We start from the raw sequence: 18,972 nt of genomic DNA on the forward strand, positions 1-18,972 counted from the left end.
TGGAGTCAAATATTGCAAGAATTCAATGGGCTGCAGGTTAAGTGGGGGTTACCTCAGGTGTTAGCATTTCATTCAGGTGGCAATGATTTAGGCAGGGTACCGAAGATGCAGTTGGTTTGTCAAGTTCGTGAGGATATTTTAGCATTGCGGAGGATGTATCCAGGGATGGCTGTTATCTGGTCTGAGATTATTCCTTGGTTGGTATGGAAAGGGGCATGAATTTTGCCACCATGGAGAAGGCTCGCGGATATGTCAATTTTAAGTTGGCAAAATATTTGGGAGAAATTGGGATACATTTGGTCCTGCATGTAGAGTTTAATAGTAAGGATCCAGTGTGGTACAGACCGGATGGTGTTCACCTCAATGATTTTGGTTTGGATTTATTTAAACTTAATTCGGGTTTGATGGTGGAGGATCTTGTGAAGAAAGGTATTGTTTGAGGGGGAACAACCCTTTAAGGGCTGGTGGGTGGAGAAGAGGGTCAGGGCTGACCCTCTTCTGTTCCCCCTATACAGGATGGTGGATGAAAATTGGTAGTTGTGAGGAATTAAGGTGAGCGGGGATGCTGCCTTTGTTGTTTATCCAAGGTGAGCGGGTACGCTGCCTTGTCTTTGGTTATTGTATATATGGGTGAACGGGGACGCTGCCTCTTTGTTGATTTGATTGATATTTGATAACAGTTTTGTTGTTTCCATAGCTAACTGTATTCAAGGGGTGAGCGGCAACACTGCCTTTATGTTATTTATGTCTTTTATGTTCAATAAAGTTATGTTATTAAACAATTTATCACAATAAAGGTTGTCAAACATCTGTGAGTGTTTGTGTATTTATTAGGACTATGACAAGTGAAGTTTGGCACAGACAAATTTGTCACGGGACTGTTTAATGTGGGATGGGGTAGGTGTTGGGTGGTAGCTGTGTTAGGTTATTTGGGTGGCTGAGAAGGGTTAGGAAAGGGTTAAGTGAGTTGGGATTTGAAAGGAAGTAAGGTAGTGTTAGTGGTGTGGCTTGAAGGGTTTTTGATAGGAAATCCAGTGTGAATAAGCACATTTTGGTGTGGTCTTGTTGCCCTCCCTGGCCAACCCAATTGATTTTGGTTTAAGGTTGTTGGGTGGAGAAGAGGGTCGAGGGTCAGACCTGACCCTCTTCTGTTCCCCCTCTCCAAGATGGTGGATGAAAATTGCTAGTTGTGAGGAATTAAGCTGAGCGGGGACACTGCCTTTGTTGTTTATCCAAGGTGAGCGGGTACGCTGCCTTGTCTTTGGTTATTATATATATGAGTGAGCAAGGACACTGCCTGTATGTTGATTTGATTGATATTTGATAACAGTTTTGTTGTTTCCTTAGCTAACTGTATTCAAAGAGTGAACGCCAATGCTGCCCTTTTGTTGTTTATGTCTTTTATGCTCACTAAAGTTATGTTATTAAGCAATTTATCACAATAAAGATCGTCAAACGTCTGTGGGTGTTTGCGTATTTATTAGGACTGTGACAATAAAGAGTTGCCTAGTATTGTTGGCAACAGACCTACTTTTTGGATATTGATGAACACATAACCTAAGGTAATTTTTTGAAATGAGATGGATTTAACTTTGATTTCTTCAATATATCAGAATTTTCTTGTGTTCAGACATTTCGTTGATAGCACTGTAAATATTTTAGGTATGTTTATAATGGTTCCAGCATTACTTTACATTATAACGATATTCAGATCTGGGCCAAAAGTAGATACAGCTGTTACACTCAAAGAGTGGTACACTTAGTATTTTGCAAATCCTGTCCCAGCTTTTATGTGGGCAAAACTGTTAGAAAATTTAGCAAACATATTTAAGAACACATTACAGCTATTAAAAATAAGGATTCTAAAAATGCATTGGCTAAACATGCACTCATATGCTGTAATTTTAAGAAATATTATTTTTATGTTTTAGATAGTGTATTCATGTCCCCTATAATTCATGACTTTAATACAAAGCTTTAAGTCAAACAAACATTTTGGCAGTTATGATTTTCTTTTGACAACTTACCAGGCTTGAAGAATGTTATAAATATTTAGTGTTTTTTGAAAAGAAGACTATAATAGATTTTTACTGCTGATAGTTTTCAGATTTATGCGCATCTATTTATACTATATACATTTTTATATGTTTTACTGTGTGTTTAATTAATTGGTCATGACTTACACTTACATGTATTTAAGTGTTTGTGAGAAACAGGGGTCTGTTTTTGATAAAGTGCTTGTAGTTTTCATTAAAAGAACAAAAGCGCTCTATTGGACTTGGTTTTGTGCTGCTATTACTTTGTATTTTGCCAACTTAACGTTTTACTGTGTGCATATATGATATATGTGCGAGTGTGTGCATGTGTTTGTGTGTGTGTGTCTCTCCTTCTCCCCCCTCTCTATATATATATATATATACATACTTATGCATATGTGTCTGTGTGTGTGTGTGTGTGTGTGTGTGTGTGTATGTGCGTGTGTCACCTCACACTTTTATCTAATTAAACTGGATCTTTCACATATTGCTCTATGTTGTAATTTAAGTGAGGGTTTTTTTCAATATTTTATTTTACAATAACAGTGTAACTATATCATGGTTTCACTGTTGTATTGCTAATGGGCTTGAGGTTTTCAGCAGTGAAGGAAAATGATGTCTGCGTTGTGCTTTGGGGGTACTTGCAAACAATGTTACGGCAGGTGTCATTCTGAACAATTGTAGGACAGCGAATTCCCCTTATCTATGCTGCTGTGCAGTCTCAGAGTAAGCATACATTAAGTTAGTGTGAGAGGTGCAGGACCATCACTCATTTTAGAGGTTTTTATGTATTAGGAATCAAAGTATATTAGCTCTCAAAAAATGTGACAGTGATACTGTTGCATGCACACACACATACATACAAACGTGCACACACACATACATGTGTGTGTGTGTGTGTGTGTGTGTGTCTGTGTGTGTGTGTGTGTGTGTGTGTGTGTGTGTGTGTGTGTGTGTGTGTGTGTGTGTGTGTGTGTGTGTGTGTGTGTGTGTGTGTGTGTGTGTGTGTGTGTGTGTGTGTGTGTGTGCGCGTCTGTGTGTGTGTGTGTGTGCGCGTCTGTGTGTGTGTGTGTGTGTGTGTGTGTGTGTGTGTGTGTGTGTGTGTGTGTGTGTGTGTGTGTGTGTGTGTGTGTGTGTGTGTGTGTGTGTGTGTGTGTGTGTGTGTGTGTGTGTGTGAACCATGATCATGACTGGAAGGACAATGATAAAAGCAATGTATTTTCAGTAGGCTGGTCTAAATGGAAGAACATAAAAAAAACATGAAAGAAACGTATGTAAAGTGCAACCTGCAGCTGAGAGGCAGATATTTTAACCAGTATGAGACAGTAGCAGGCAGGTGGGCATGTTTGCACGTGTTTGTGGATTTGCATGAATGTTTGTATCAATGTGTGTGCACAGCTGTATTTGCAATTGCGTGTTTGCATATGTGTGTGTGTGTGTGTGTGTGTGTGTGTGTGTGTGTGTTTGTGCATGTGTGTGTGCTTGTGCAGAAACGCGTGGGTGAGAGAGAGAGAGATACTATTTTCAGAAAAACATGCTCAGCTGTCATTTGGAAAGTTATCGAAATATTAAGACCCGCAAACACTTGTGATGTATAATTTTTAAGATACATAAGCAAAAGAGAAAGATGCTTACCCAAATGGAGAGACTTTATAATAGCAGCTAGTCTGTAGGTAGCCACCACGCATGTATCGAAAATCTAAGAAAATAAATTGGAAAAAAATACATTTATGAGAAAACAGTAGACGTGCCGACTAAATACAAGAGACTTTATTTCATTTTAAAAATAATGTCATATTTTCCTTTTGAGTTCAGTCCATTTTTTCTAAAGGAAGGTTATAGAAGTAGATCATGTCACTGGAGAATCTGCAGCTTTGTGTGCATTTCTGCCTCAGTATTACATTGAAACTAATCTAATATACCATCACTGAGTTAATCATCAAACTTGACTGGAATGCCTTGTTTAGAAACACAGAAACCACAGCATATTATGCAACCAATACAAGGAGCACAGAAATGAGACAGGAGGAGAATATAACCGTGTGAAATATGATTAATATGGTAGTATCATGTACATTAGTGGGAACAGATGAATTATTTCATAATGGCAACTCCATAATTAAGATTAATGACTTTGTGCTCCCTGTTTACATGATAATAGTCAAACCATTTGTATTTTTCTTTTAACATATTTCACACTTCTTTATAAAACATGTACAATTATAGATATGGACATATTTGCAATGTCACTTCTTTTATGTTTTATCACTCTTAGGGACTGTTATGGTGTAGATGTGGAATAGGAGGGTAAGAAAGATAATCTTATTTAATGCTGGGACTCGCTAGACTGATCAGACTCTCAATGGCCAAAAAAGTGGGTTTCCATATCTTCCCTTTTCCCAGAAGTATGCTGATCTTGAAGTTGGTATACACATGTTCGGGGGGGGGGGGGTTAAGGAGAAGGACAATGTTCGAGATTCACTCTTTCCTGAGTTTTTTCCTTTTTTGGGGGGGATTCTATCACCAGTCGACATTAAGAGTGCCAATATTTCAATAGGGAGCCAGAAAGAAATTATGAGTTCATTATTTTATGCGTGATTTGTAGTTCTGCATTGTTTCACTGTTTTTTTTTTTTCTTTAGGTTCTAGCTTTCATTTAGAAGGGGTCATTTGCATATATCCTATTATCCTCTTTTGCAAGAGGTTTTAAGGAATCACACAGTGAAAACTCTAGCTTGGCTAGGTTTTTCTTGTACTTTTTTACTAAATGGTTTGGCTGTGTCTCCTGTTTACTCTTTTATTTAGTATGGGCTGATTTAAAAATCATTTTTGCTTAGGGGATGAGATTGCTTTCTGCTCTTTTTCTTTCCATTGGCTGTTGAGTTGGCTTAGTGTGCCTGAGGTAAGGATAATTATTTTATTTTCATTTATGAATGTGTGTGTAGCTTGTGATTTATGCTCACTTCATTTTGTACTTACAGTACACTTTACAGTGCTTTGCTGTTACTGTGGGGGTGTAGGAGGTAGTTCAGTTTTGGGGATGTTTAATAATGTGGGGGGATGTTCAGGGGGTTTGGCAGATGCAGATAGTAGTGATCACTTTTTATATGCATGGTGATTTCTAGGTTGCTGTTGTACTGCATGATTTGATGCGAATTGTGTAGCCATGTTACTTTTCTGTACTGTAGTTGGTGTTATGGCTTATTTTTTAATGTAGGCTGTATGACAACTTTCTGGAAGAGCAGACAGAAAGGCATTAATAAACAATTATCACCACACCGTGTATGTCACAGAATGCTATCACCATGGTAAGTAAATGCAAAAAAATATATGCAGATATATGAATGTGCTTGTGTCCGTGTGTGCATGTGTGTGTGTGTGTGTGTGTGTGTGTGTGTGTGTGTGTGTGTGTGTGTGTGTATGTGTCTTTCGAGCTCCATGCCCAAAGCCTTGGAATTTGTTCTTATAAGGCTCATCAGGGTCAGCTACAAAAAGAACTATAGCATACTTGATCTAACCAATACAATGACAGGGACAAACACATAGAGACACCAGTGAGGCACCCTCTCCACACAGGACTCCATTACTGTTTGAAACTGACATATGAGTTTGCTTTATCTGAAAATATTTCATAGCTACAGTTTTAGCATTTTTAATACAGCATGTAGTTAACTACTATGGATACCATTGTATTCAAAGGGAAAAGCAATAATTATTTTAGTGATATGGTGGTGTATCAGTTTGATCCAAGATGGCTATGATGACACATGCCTTTGAGACGGACTATTGAGCAAGCCTGTCCTCGTGGGACACCACTATTGTTTGCACTGTGACTCAAGACTGCTTTTCTTTAATTCATTATACCCTCAGTATAGCCATACAAATATAATCATCTCTTTTAGCATATTCTTAGGTAACACATTTGTATGAAATACACACGTCAGATAACTGAATGTGTGACAGCAGGTGTTAAGGCATTGTTGGTGGAGGTTAATGGTACTGTGTTCAAATACAGGTGTACGGTGAACTTTCAGAAATGTCTATAAGTAGATTTAAATGTTTTGCTGACGTTCAACATTGCTGCACACTGAGGCACAATGTGCAGCATCGTGCATTGTTTATTTAAAGAAAAGAAATGGGGGAGACAGAAAGGTGGTGAAATGGGGAGCAAGCAGGGGCAAAAACAAAGTGAAAGGAAGACAGAAATGTGCAGGAAGGCTGGAAGAAAGAAACATGGCTATCCATTACTTCAAAAGTAATAAATGAGCTTAGGTACAGAATTTTAGCTGAATTTGAACTGTCACCTCCAGAGAGAGGAATGACAACAACATAATTGTGTTGTGAAGCCAAATGGACCAAATTAAGTGTGTCAAGTAGACGTGTGTGAAATGGAGAGCTATGAATGGGACAATATATTTTGTTTAGGACAGGTGCCCTTTTTTTAAGGAGAGAGAGGAATATTGTGGAAGGGAGACAGGAATGTCTGAAGCAGGCAAGGTGGGAAGGCAAGGAAGCATTTGCTGGCAGACAAGACATACGAGACAAGTGACAGGGTTGGTGAAAGACAAAACAGGGAGGTGAACACCTTGGTCGGGGTGAGAAAATTGCGAACTTATGGATGTCATGTTTGGTGACAGAAGATTTGAGTCCTCACCCACTGGGCTGTTATCAGTGTCACATCACTGCACAGATAGCTGCAGTGTCTGATGTCTGCTTCTCCTTGTATTATTCAGGACAATGATGAAGAGCAGTGTTGCCATTCAGTGTAGGCTTTCGCCAGTTGTGTGGTGCACAATCCTATGCACCATATCTGACATTTCAGTTTGGATGACAAAAATCACCCCCTCTGCTCCCAAAGGGAACCACAGGCCTATCCTCTGGGGCAGAACTACTTGAGGGTCCAGATAGGGCAGGGGCAGTAGGTGGGGGATGGCCAGGCTGCAGCCCAGAAATAGTGGGCCTTGGTGCTGTAATAGAATGCATCCTATGTCTATTTTTAGATGTCTGGGTCCTGTCTGCTACCTGGGTAGTCCGATCATCCAGTTTATGCACTGCTGCTGTGTGCACAAACCACTTGAGCATAGCCAAAGCTATTTGTTCTAAGCGCAGCACCACGCAAACAGTGACCCAAAAATTCACAGAAAAAGCAAGTAATAACAGATAGATACAGAAATTAATGTACAACATACATAGTACAATATGTTAGTTCACATGAAATATACCTACATAGGTCTGAAATCCAAATCACCATCCAGTCCACATTCAGAACACACAATGGATGCCTTAAGCCTGTTTTTCACACAAACACCTTTGTAGCAAGCAACAACACTCATTCAGCACACAAACAAATTAAACAGAATATACAATTATATTAAATCATTACATGTTAGTTGTACATTTAGTGAAATGTTTATCTTTGCACATGTAGTGATTACACACCCTGTTATGATTCTTGCTTGCAAATATACAACACTGTGTTACCTTTCCGGGTTAATTAGTCATTCAGCACTTATCTGACCAGTACTCTAGGGCATACAACATGTAAACCATTCTATATCATTGCACTTACAATGTCAAAGGGTATTAACTGGGAATAATATGATATGCAATTGTCAACTAAGGAAAGCCAGGTTGGATGTCCAACGTCCTTTCGGGAGTGGGGGAGCAAATGTTTGTTCCCGCTATTGCACAATCAAGACTGTGTTGGCCTGGTTACTCTGCTTGTTTGGCATCCTGCCTGTTGTCTGATTTAGGGAGGATTAAAAAGTCAGGAACTGCAATATATGTCCTAGCTAACATTTCTCTGTAGTGCTTGCAGGTACAAAAGTATGGTGAAGTCAGAGGATGGTTTTAGACTCCTAGGTGATGTGTGATGTGCAATGACTTATCTCCTAGCCAATACAAGGACATATTGAGCATGCCTACGTCCACCTACAACCACACCAGCTGCCGGTTCCACCTCTGACTCATTATTAGCCTGTGGCTGTGGTGACCTTGGCATTGTTGGGAGGCTGTGTTCCCCTTCCCCTTGTTGATCCTGCTGCAGCTGCTTCCACAAGATTAACTTGGGTAGCATATCACTTACTATGAGCATTGTGGGACATGTCAGTGGATTGTAATGGAGGCCTTGTATAGATGTATGTAGTCTCTGGCACTGTGACTGCAGTAGCTCAAAAACATGCTCTATGACATTACAGTTTGGACCCTGTGTCTCATTAAGGTGTTCGTGTGTGTGTGTGTGTGTGTGTGTGTGTGTGTGTGTGTGTGTGTGTGTGTGTGTGTGTGTGTGTGTGTGTGTGTGTGTGTGTGTGCACGTGTGTGTGTCTATACATGCATTTCTGATGGGTTTCATCAGCCATGACTCCAGCGTATAGCATGCATCCACCCCTAAATGAGCATGTGAGATATACCCCTTAGCACACATCTGGTACAGTTTGGAGATGTGACATACATGGGAGTAGTATTAACTGCCAGGGTTGCCAGCACATATGTTCCAGATGATTCCCATGCCATTACACATGATTTGGCAGTTGTTCAAGTGGTAGACCTTGTGGTTAATGTAGACTCTACCCAGTTCCCTAGGTATTGTTTTCATGTGTACTTGACTGACATATATGGCACAAATTTCCTCAGGGTAGTGTGATACATTGTTGCATTCTTGTGACCCTCTCTGCAGAGCTAATGGTATAATATATGGCTTTCTGCCATGTTGTAGCATAGCATGCATGAATGTTTGGGTGATCCTAGATGGTGGTGCCCATGACACAACAAACATGTCCCCTGATAGTCTGTGAGAGGTACCTGTGGCTAAGATTCTAAGTTCAATACATACCTCATTTTCCACTGTGATAGATTCCTTCCATTTGGCTCTGGCTCTGAGTCAAGGCTGCCAGAGGTTGCACAGTTCCTGTACTGTGTCCTGGGCCTGCAAAATTTTCACCTTTTCTGTCTATGGCTTTTAGCAGCAGCAGCATTGGCTTCAGCCTGTAGCATTGAAAAAGCAGTAGCTACTAACAATCTGTCTATGAGTTCTTTGTGTCTGCACTCCACTTTTTCCTCAGTCTGCATAAAAAATGCAGCATGGGATCCACATGGATGCTTTATATATTGTTGACTAACTCCACAAGGTTGCAATTCAGCTGCTTATGCTGTAATTAGCATCTCTGAAGCACAGACTAAGACAGATGCAATCCATTACTAATGTAATCCATTATAAAAAGGCAAATGTGTAGCTAGGCAAACTGACGTGGATGAGAGTTAGTGCATTGTTTAACTTCATGACACACTTATTTTGAACACTTTTTGTTGTGTCTTTCGGCTTTTCCTGGTCAGGACTCGCCACAACGGAACTCCGGTCCGCTAATGATTGGCAGTTGATTTTTACGTGCCGAGTTGCCAGCCCTGATGCACAACCTTCAACGTAGGTACGCCCATTCACGCATGTCTCCATGCAGAAGACGCTCTAGCTGCACTATATTTCTACTACTCCAGCAGATATGTATCCATTTTGCTACCTACAAAATGCATATGCTGGAATGTAGTTAAGAATAATGTGCAGTGAATCTGTATGCATTTTGTAGAACCATGATCCTGGCATGGCCTTATTGTTGAAGCCATTTCAGAGTTACAGTGGATGTAGAGTAGGCTGAAATTATAATGCTAGGTGATAATTATGTACATGTGTTTCACAGAAAGGTCCTTTGATAGAACTTTTAGCATTTCACAGTTGTCTTGTTAGCTCAATTGGTCCTTAGCCTGTTATTTTGTTTGGGGGGGAACAAATATGAGTTCCTGCTATGGCACAAACTAAAATGGACTGTCATTTTGGGTGGGTGCTTATAGTTGAGTATCTGTTATGGCCCAAGCAAGGATATGGTTTTCTTGATATTCTCCTTGTTTTGTATCCTCTCCTGTTAGTCTTTGACCCCTGTTGAATCTTTAAAGTCTGTGATGTGGGGAATACTGACAGCCTTCCTTTACTGCTTTATCTGTAAACATTTTGTTTGTACTTATGTGATCCCTATATGTGCTATCATTTTTTTTGTCTTTCAGTTCACAAAATGTCAGCTTGACTTAGGCCCCCATGTACTGAGGCGGAAAATGACCTTATCATTGATGCCTTACTTCAACATCATGCAGTACTGCTGTTCAGAGGGTGGGCCAATATAGTTCAGCATACACCCCTGTGGGGAGAATTAGTCCACAATATAAATGATATTGGGCAACACAGTTGCACTTATGAGCAGGTGCATCACAGTTCCACTGATACAATCACAGCTGCAAGGAGGTGTGCAGCTGCAATGGCACATGATCACCAGTGGTGGGCCTGCTTAAGAACCCTCTCTCACTGCCATAGAGGAATTCCTGGCAAACACTGCCACACAGGACAACTCCCAGCAATCAATGTCCCAGTATTTTCTGGACATGTGCACTACTCTTGCATCTCAAGAGGAGCTTCCACATATGCATTGTTAGATTGTCATTAAAATACTTTGGCATTCTGAAATAGTGTCAGTAGTGTATATGTGTGTCAAGTTGTATTCTGGTTGGTGAAATTTAGGATAGCTGCAGTTTTCAGCTTATTTTAAAGTTGTCAGCCGCATTCTTGTTAACATTTCAGTTACTGTAGATATAGATGAGCAAATGTATTACCCCTGTTACACTGTTAAATGTGGTGCTGTTGTCATTACCTCTTCCTTTACCCCTTTAAGGACCATCAGGCATTCAGAGACATAGGGCTCTTGCAGCTGGTAAGCATAATACATTTACGTCAGTACTGTAGATACATTACAAGATATCTGATAATGTGCCCTCTCAGGCTTGCTGTATATATTGCTGTACTGCACACCTGTCAACTGTAGCAATTTCTGCTGAATGTCCAGATTTTGGACTCATATGCCTGGCCCATATTTCATATCATACTGCTTTTCTGCCAAATTATCGACAAGGCATTAAAGACTGCAGACACAAAATAATGACAGAGATCTGTGTTTCAGACTTCATTCCCTTCAAAAATGTCATGCTAAAGCAAAATGTGTTATTCTATCAACTTTCTAAGAGCAATATTTCAAAATTGCCCCTATTTTTGGGCCTTTGTCCACCCATTATTTATAGATTTGTCCAGATTTCCTTCTCTAAAAGGTTGAGACGTATGACTGTCTGTAACAGTGACAGCAGTGTAAATTGTTTACCATATATTGTAGCATAGCAGTGCAGTATTAATGTATTCCTGTGTTTCTTTGTTTTATAACAGATTATCATGGAAGTGGTTCTGTGTTCCCTTTACCACCTGATGTCAGTGTCGCATCCTACTCTGATGATGATGGTGGCCAAAGTGAGGCACAGCTGGGGGTTACAGAGGCTGCATCTGACACAGAGGTTGACACTCAGCAACCCCACACAGCCAATATGCCTACGCATCCCCAGTCCAATGTCACAGATATTGGACAGGTGTAGGGTGAGGACATTGACCAGGGAAGTGTATCTACCACTGCTTCAGAGCCTGTCGATTCTGGCCATAGCCAAAGTGTTGGCAAGGTGCCACACAGTAGGCTTGATGGGATGCTCAGATGACTGCTGTCCCTCCTCCACCTGGTGAAGGTTTCTCTTCATGTGTAACGCAATGTATGTTTAGGGCCATCATGGAGGTACAGGCACATTCAGAAATGCTGTCCAGACAAATGTTCAGGGTTTTACATGTGACACAGTCTGACATCCATGACTGCCTCCACCGTGTTGTTGTTAATTCCATTGATTGGATGAATAACACATTGGAATGAGGTGTGTCTGTGAGGGAGCATAAAGGATCTGTCATGGAACACACATTGTCTATGATGGAGCATCTTCAGGGAAGGAAACGTTGTCCTTATGGGTGTAGGTCAGTAACTACATCTGCTGTGAGACAATGTGGCCATGTCCAATCATGCTCCCATAGTGGCAGTACTTCCACTGCTCTATCAGGGAGTATGCTGTTCACACCCAGACATGGCAGGCCATGGGCTCTTGGTCCTTGGCATTACTGTGAAGGGAACACATCCAACAAACATGAGTCACCTGAAGTTAGTAGCCCTGCATTAGACCTTGGGCATGGAGGTACCAGTGCAACTCTTGCTAGAGCCAGTTCTTATGGTCGGGGGTGACAAAGATGAACTGTGAACTCTACCATACACAGCTTACATCTGTCCAACATATAGAGACATAGAGCTTGGCTTTGTGCATGCAGACACTCACACAGCAGTGTTACATTTAGGGCACGCACCCCCCCCACACACACACACATTTTCATTGCCCATCTTGCCTGTTTCACTTCCTTACTCACACACCTTTTGTATCACCTAGGGCTCCTCCACCCACACACAACACCCTGTGCAAGTGGTGATAACTGCCATATCCCTGTTTTCTATCTATTTGATTCAGAGATAGTAAAGCTATGTGTCTGATGCATACAGTTTGAAGTTTTCCATGGAATTATTTTATTATGGTGCACATCATAAGCACAGCATCAGATAGAGATATCAAGATTGTAAGTATGCACTGTATTCAACTGTCATCAAAACAATAATAGAGTATATCAGTATTTTTAGTGGCATGTACATCAACATAGCTTCATAGGTACATAGGATGTTACTAGGTTATTGACCTGATTGTATTTAGAAACCTAGCCATGAAATCACAATATAAAGTTCAATGTCAGATATTATGTATGAACACACCTTTACTTTTGCTATTATAGACCAGGTGGAGGTGGTAGATAGAGGAGGAAATTGGAAAGCATATCTGGCATGGGTTGAAAGCAAATGGCAAATATGCTTGGATGCTACGACACCCCCCCGGAATCAATGATAGTATTAGCTTAAAACCTTTTTTGATTTTGAATTAAAGTGGTAGTTTTTAAATTTCTTCATTGTTTTGAACCAAAGTAGTGATAGATCTAGTAAGGAAAGCATATGTATATAGTTAGTGTAGTTTTGGTTTCTATTATACAATAACACTTATGTATTATATAAAGCATTAAATGTGTACCTATTCAGGTACAATTAAAATTCTAGTATTGTGCCATACAGTAATATTTGATGAGTATTGGTATATATTTTGTATTTACTATTATTGATCAATTTTGATTATGACTTTTTACATTCATGTAATATTTATGTAACAATTAAAATTCTAGATAGGGGATGATTTGCTAAGAACAGACTCAATGTACATATGAGAACATTTTTCAGGAACTTTTATAGAATATTTTTATAAAATGTATTTAATGGAATGTTTATTAATATTAAGGAACTTTAATTATTAAATTTGGTGCCTAAACAGGTATAAATACAACTCAATTAAGGAGCTAATTGGTTCTGAAGAAGTCTGGGATGTATCAGATGAAAGCGCTTAACCTTGTTCTATAGAGCTCTGTGCTTGTAATTTTATCAGTGATTTTTTATTGTGAATAAACCTTTGGATCAACATCGTTTGGAACATCTTCTCTGTTCGAGTCCGAGGATCTGGTTTTGCTGTTTGGTGTTACTAGTCGAGATATTATGTATGGCCAAGATTTGTCTAGCAAGGACTACCCATGTCCAGGTGAAAAGCAGGGGCAATGCGGGCAGAGATTAACAGTTTACCATCAAGTTATCCAAGCTGTGATGAAACAGTGTCATGGAGGTGCTCGGCATGACATTATTTTGAAGCCTATTCCAGAGTACTGGCAAACTATGGGAGATGTAGCTGTCTCTCCAGCATGTCCTAGATATATATATATATATATATATATATATATATATATATATATATATATATATGGGTCTACTTCATTTGCCTGACAACTCAAATGACTGACACTCATTTGCCTGACAGCTCATTTGCTCGACAAACTTTCTGGTGGGGGCCCACACCCCTGATGGGGGCTGTGCCCCACACACTATATATATAACAACTCCACGGTCGCACAACAGTGGGGAGGGCAAATCCCAGGTTTTGCCTTGATTACTTTTTGCCGAGCAATTGAGCTGCCAGGCAAATGAGTGCCAGTCATTTGGGTTGTCAGGCAAATGAAGTAGACATATATATATATATATATATATATATATATATATATATATATATATATATATATATATATATATATATATATATATATCTCAGTCGACATTGATAGCTCTTGAACAGCTGACTGTAGTCACAAATGACATATGAATGGGCATTGTAAGGCATACATAAGTCACCTCAAAGCATTCTATATCATATTGAGTATAGTGACAGCTACATGACTCTGGCCATTTTAGACACATGATTGACAGCCAGATATATATTACTTGTACATCTCTGAGGTCTGTCAAGTTTCTGCAGGTGTCTGTTACAATACATAGCAAAGGGAGCATTATATTCCAGAGTTGGCCTGAGGAGGGATGACTAATGTATTTAGTAATGAAAGTGATACTGCTGCAATGACTTTGCCAATCTGATGCAATAGTTAGAAAACCTTCCTCACAAGAATAGACACATGTTGCAGTCTACTTGTGTTCCCACATCTATCCATTCAGAATTAGTGATTGGGGAATTTAGGGTTATGTCACAATAAGCTGGAGCATTGTTAATACCAAAGGAAATGATGCATTTATATGACAGTCATTTAACAGCAAAGAGTTGTCATCAGTCATTGGTCTGTGTAAGCCCCTTTTGAACACCACTCACATTGTTAGGGGATTAAATGATAGCACCTTAGTGTCATTCAACCACAAACCTGACTAGCTGCAGACACTCTGTTTTGGTCTGGACTTCTGAAACATACATGGTGAACATGAATGGATATAGCAGTGACACCTGTGGTGACCCATGGGTGATGGTTTTGTTACTACAGGTCAGCTCTTTAATTTTGAATGCGTGTTGTTTGTCTGTGAGACAGTTTACAACCCACCTGACAACGTAGCATTTTATATGTACAAACTCAGTGCTGTGCACACATGCTATGTCTCTGGTCACATAACTGAATACCAGCACTTTTAGCATGCAAATCCCTCCCTTGAGAAAACCATGCAGGAAAACATGTCATGTTTGGATGTCATCTCTGTTCTTGTATCTGACATCCATGAAAATCTATTCCATTGACTCACAGCTGAAGCTTCTGAAACTTAAGGGATTATGTGTAGGGGGAAATAGGTCTCTGATTTCACATCTGTGTGGATAAAAGCAGTACTCAGACTGTGCTTGAATATGGTGCCTAGTGCAGGGGTTTGCTGGTTAAGAACATTAAGAAAGCATACCAGAATGCCATCTGGTCCCATGGAAGCTGTGCTCCTCTTCTTGGAGAGAGCACTGATTACTTGGTCTTTGAAGAGGGAGGTTGGAGGTGATATTGAAGTCCTGTTGCGGTAAGCTTGTGGGTGGGGGGATAATTTTTATCTAAGAGTGTGTGCTAGCTGGTTTTCATTTTACACAGGTTCAGTGTGTACAATACTACTGACAATTAATTCAGCATACATCTGAGTTATACCTTTGATGTTGCAGATGTAGCAGAGAAAAGCCTTATGATTATCCTTGGCTATGTTTTGGACATATTTCCCATAGCTGCTGTGTGATGATTTTACAAGGTGTCTTATTGTCTTGCTTAGGCTGGGGATGTTAGTCTTCCAGTTTGGGATTTAAACATTTGTATTTGTAGACATCAGACTCATCCACTTACTCTATACTAAAGTAATGTCAGTCATCCATCAGCATAGTTATGATTTTCTTAAGAATCTTTCTTTGATCCTACCAGTTACCACTGTATCTACACATTTGTGTAGATGTTTATAGAGACTATTCGGGTATACCTTACTGTACTTGTCAATGTGTTCTGTTGGAACTAGAGTGTGTAAGGTGATTATACCATCCCTTAGGATGGTGAACTTACTTTGGAAAATGTATGTTCAGTTGACCTATTATTTTTAAATTCAGTACCTATTGCAAATTGTGAACAAAATACTTAATGGTTGGAGTGACACAGTGCAGCCCCTACACATCTGGGGTTGCACTGGTCATTGCTATTTGTGAGGACTAGATATATGATATTACAGGAACCTGTGGGGTGGTGTAGTCTTAGTTCCATGGCATATAAGTTATCAAAGTCCAGAAATTGTTGTGCAAGTGAGTTTGGGCTCACATATTTCACAATCAATGTAGTTACAGTTGTAGTCATTCCTGAGTAGTTTGTTTTGTTCAACTTTAATTGTTACAAGTTGTTTTAAATAGACTGTGTGGCCTTTCTTGTTCATGGAACGGGCATAAAACTGTCAATAACATTAAGGGGTTTCTTAGCCTCAGTAAATTTGAGTTACATTAACTCTGTACAGTTATGTTGTCTAACCCCTACAAAGGAGGAATTATCTTCATTGAGGAGGGATAATCCACCTCCTGTGGTTCACATAACTTCAAAGTGTATTCTGAATGTGTGGGAGGCCTTGTAGCCTTGCAAGGCCAGGTTACTTACAACAGCTTTTAATCAGGTTTCTCTGACTGCACAGACATCTACCACTTCCATTCTGAAAAATGCTGACAGGGTGCAGTTTCTGATGTTAACTACAGTTTATCAGCATGACCCTAATTTTATTGGAGTTATATATTTTCACATAGTAACCTCTGGTTTTGTGACATTGCCTAATAAAGGCATTATAAATGAGGCACATGCCTTAGCGAGCAAACAAAAGCCTTGAGGTGCCAGTTAAATTTCATGTCTTGCAAAGCAGCATGGTCTATCCACAATGTCATCCCACACTGACAGGAGCTGGATCCCCTTAGAATGATACCAGACACAACCAATTTCAGATTGTCATTTGTTCTTGATATTGTTGTCTCATCCTAAGTGGGCTTAGAATACTGGTCAAACATAGGGCCATATATACGAGTGACACACATTTAGACAGCTCAGTCATATCTGTCTCCATATAATCCCTAGAAATATGTCTGAAGTTGTGCATACCAACAACAACTATGATGGATTAATAGTGGGACTTGTTGAGAGATTTGACTGCATGTGTGATGTTACGAGTACTTGTGACACACAGCTGACCCAACATTTGCCCTTGTTTAAGCTGGAGAGTGGGGCCGGTGTATGTTTCACTGTACAATCGACTGTAAGGACAACCTATACAATAGATAACTATTGTCATCGGCACTTCCTGGGTGAGACACTGGTGTTCCTTTTTTATGTGTATTGTGTGCTTTGGTTTTACTGTTAGGTGTACCATGCTTGTGTTTTGGATGCCTCTGCTGTTTTTGTAGTTTGGAGAGAACCTATGCCCATTATGGTACTTACCTGATGTTGTAGTACAGGCCTGATGTATTATCTTCCTTGAGTCAATAAAGACATGTCAACTAGGCTAGCAGATGAAAGAGAGAGACACTGGCAGCTCGTAACGTGAGGTGTGATCACAGTGTCTGCATAGAGAATGAGTAAAGGATGGGTGTAAGGGAAAATAATGTAACTGTTGTTTCTGCATGTATAACCTCAAGGAGTTAAGCTTTCTGTAAGCAAACAGCAGCAGAGCAGCTAAGACAATGAAAGAGTGTTAAAACTCAAAATGATATCAGAAACAATTACCTAACCTATTACTACTGTACAATGCAGGCACAATGGTACAGGGGTATTTTCTCACAAATCATGTGTCATGATGTTTACTTATCAATAGCTGAAATTAACTGGATTCATATTGTGTGAATCCAATGCATGGCATGGGCAACACACCTGCAACAGAATAAAAGCAGTAATTGACAACTCATTTCTTCATAACATTAAATAGGCAACAGAGTCAAAAGCAGCACATCTGTTTTTTAAAGTAATCATAGCAACACAAAGGAAATTATGTAGAATTTTTCTTGCATAACTAACAGCAGCAACTGCACATACTGCAGGACTTTCATGTCATATCAGTGGCTAAATAAAATAGCATGATGAATGTGCATAGAACAGTGTTTTTTAGCTGCTTTAAGACACTCTCTGTTATGTCCAGAACCAGCTCAAACACACACAGCACCTTCTCCCCACCATGTTGACTGCATTGGGAATAGAACCCCTACCTTTCTAAGTACAGAGACTACAGAACAGAAGTCAGTTTGGGATACACAATTCCACTCACTTGTATGGACACACACACACACACACACACACACACACACACTTGACAAATTGACAGCAGTGAGAATAGAACCCCTATCTAAGTACAGAGACTACAGTACTTAATGCACCAGCCACAGCACAAGTCTGATTTTAACAGGACTTTAGGTGGTCTTATAGCCACATTGGGGACAAGAAGTTGGAAGTCTGCTTGAAATGAATGTTTGTGCAAGCACCAAAACACTGCAAAACCATGCCATTGCAGATGTCAGTTTGGGACTCTTCTTTATGGATGGACACACACACACACACACACACACACACACACACACACACACACACACACACACACACACACACACACACACACACACACAGTCTACTGCAGTAAGAGCTGAACCTCTAAATAAGTGCACAGACTACAGAAAACAGTACTTGATGCAAGCACTACAGCACAAGCCTGAGTATACAGCTGATGGAAACTGTTTAATTTAGACCGGGAAACAAGTGGGCAGCAGTTCTTAACTGCCAAAACAGTTCTTCCATTTCCAAACGAACTTGCCACGGGCCACCCCTTATACCAATATCTATATGGTAAAGAATACTAAATTTAAAAGAGTGGCCAGGGTTTGTCGTAATGTGTCTAGCTAAAGCATTGGTAAGATCTTTCCTACTAGAAGCACAGTAATGCTCATAAATGCACTGCTTCAATTTTCTCTCGGTTTTTCCTATATAAAAAGCTGTGCACTTGTCACAGCTAGCAGCATAAACAACACCCCTAGTGTCGCAATTGAAGGTTGTGTCATTGATTCTAACTTTTGGTCCCACCATAATGTGTTTACACTGGTTACAG

The 18,972-nt window shown here is 39.9% G+C and overlaps 1 protein-coding gene across 1 annotated transcript in view; it reads right to left on the reverse strand.

Annotated features, from left to right (window-relative positions):
* LOC122809691 (von Willebrand factor A domain-containing protein 5A-like) overlaps nucleotides 1–18,972 on the reverse strand; it is a 338,530-nt gene that overhangs the window by 267,544 nt on the left and 52,014 nt on the right. The window contains exon 2 of the mRNA XM_044081367.1: nucleotides 3,672–3,735. Coding sequence (XP_043937302.1) covers nucleotides 3,672–3,735 — 64 coding nt within the window. The remainder of the gene's footprint in view (nucleotides 1–3,671; nucleotides 3,736–18,972) is intronic.

This window comes from Protopterus annectens, chromosome 8.part0 (assembly GCF_019279795.1).
Source record: "Protopterus annectens isolate FY-2018-M chromosome 8.part0, PAN1.0, whole genome shotgun sequence".
Taxonomy (NCBI): Eukaryota; Metazoa; Chordata; order Ceratodontiformes; family Protopteridae; genus Protopterus; species Protopterus annectens.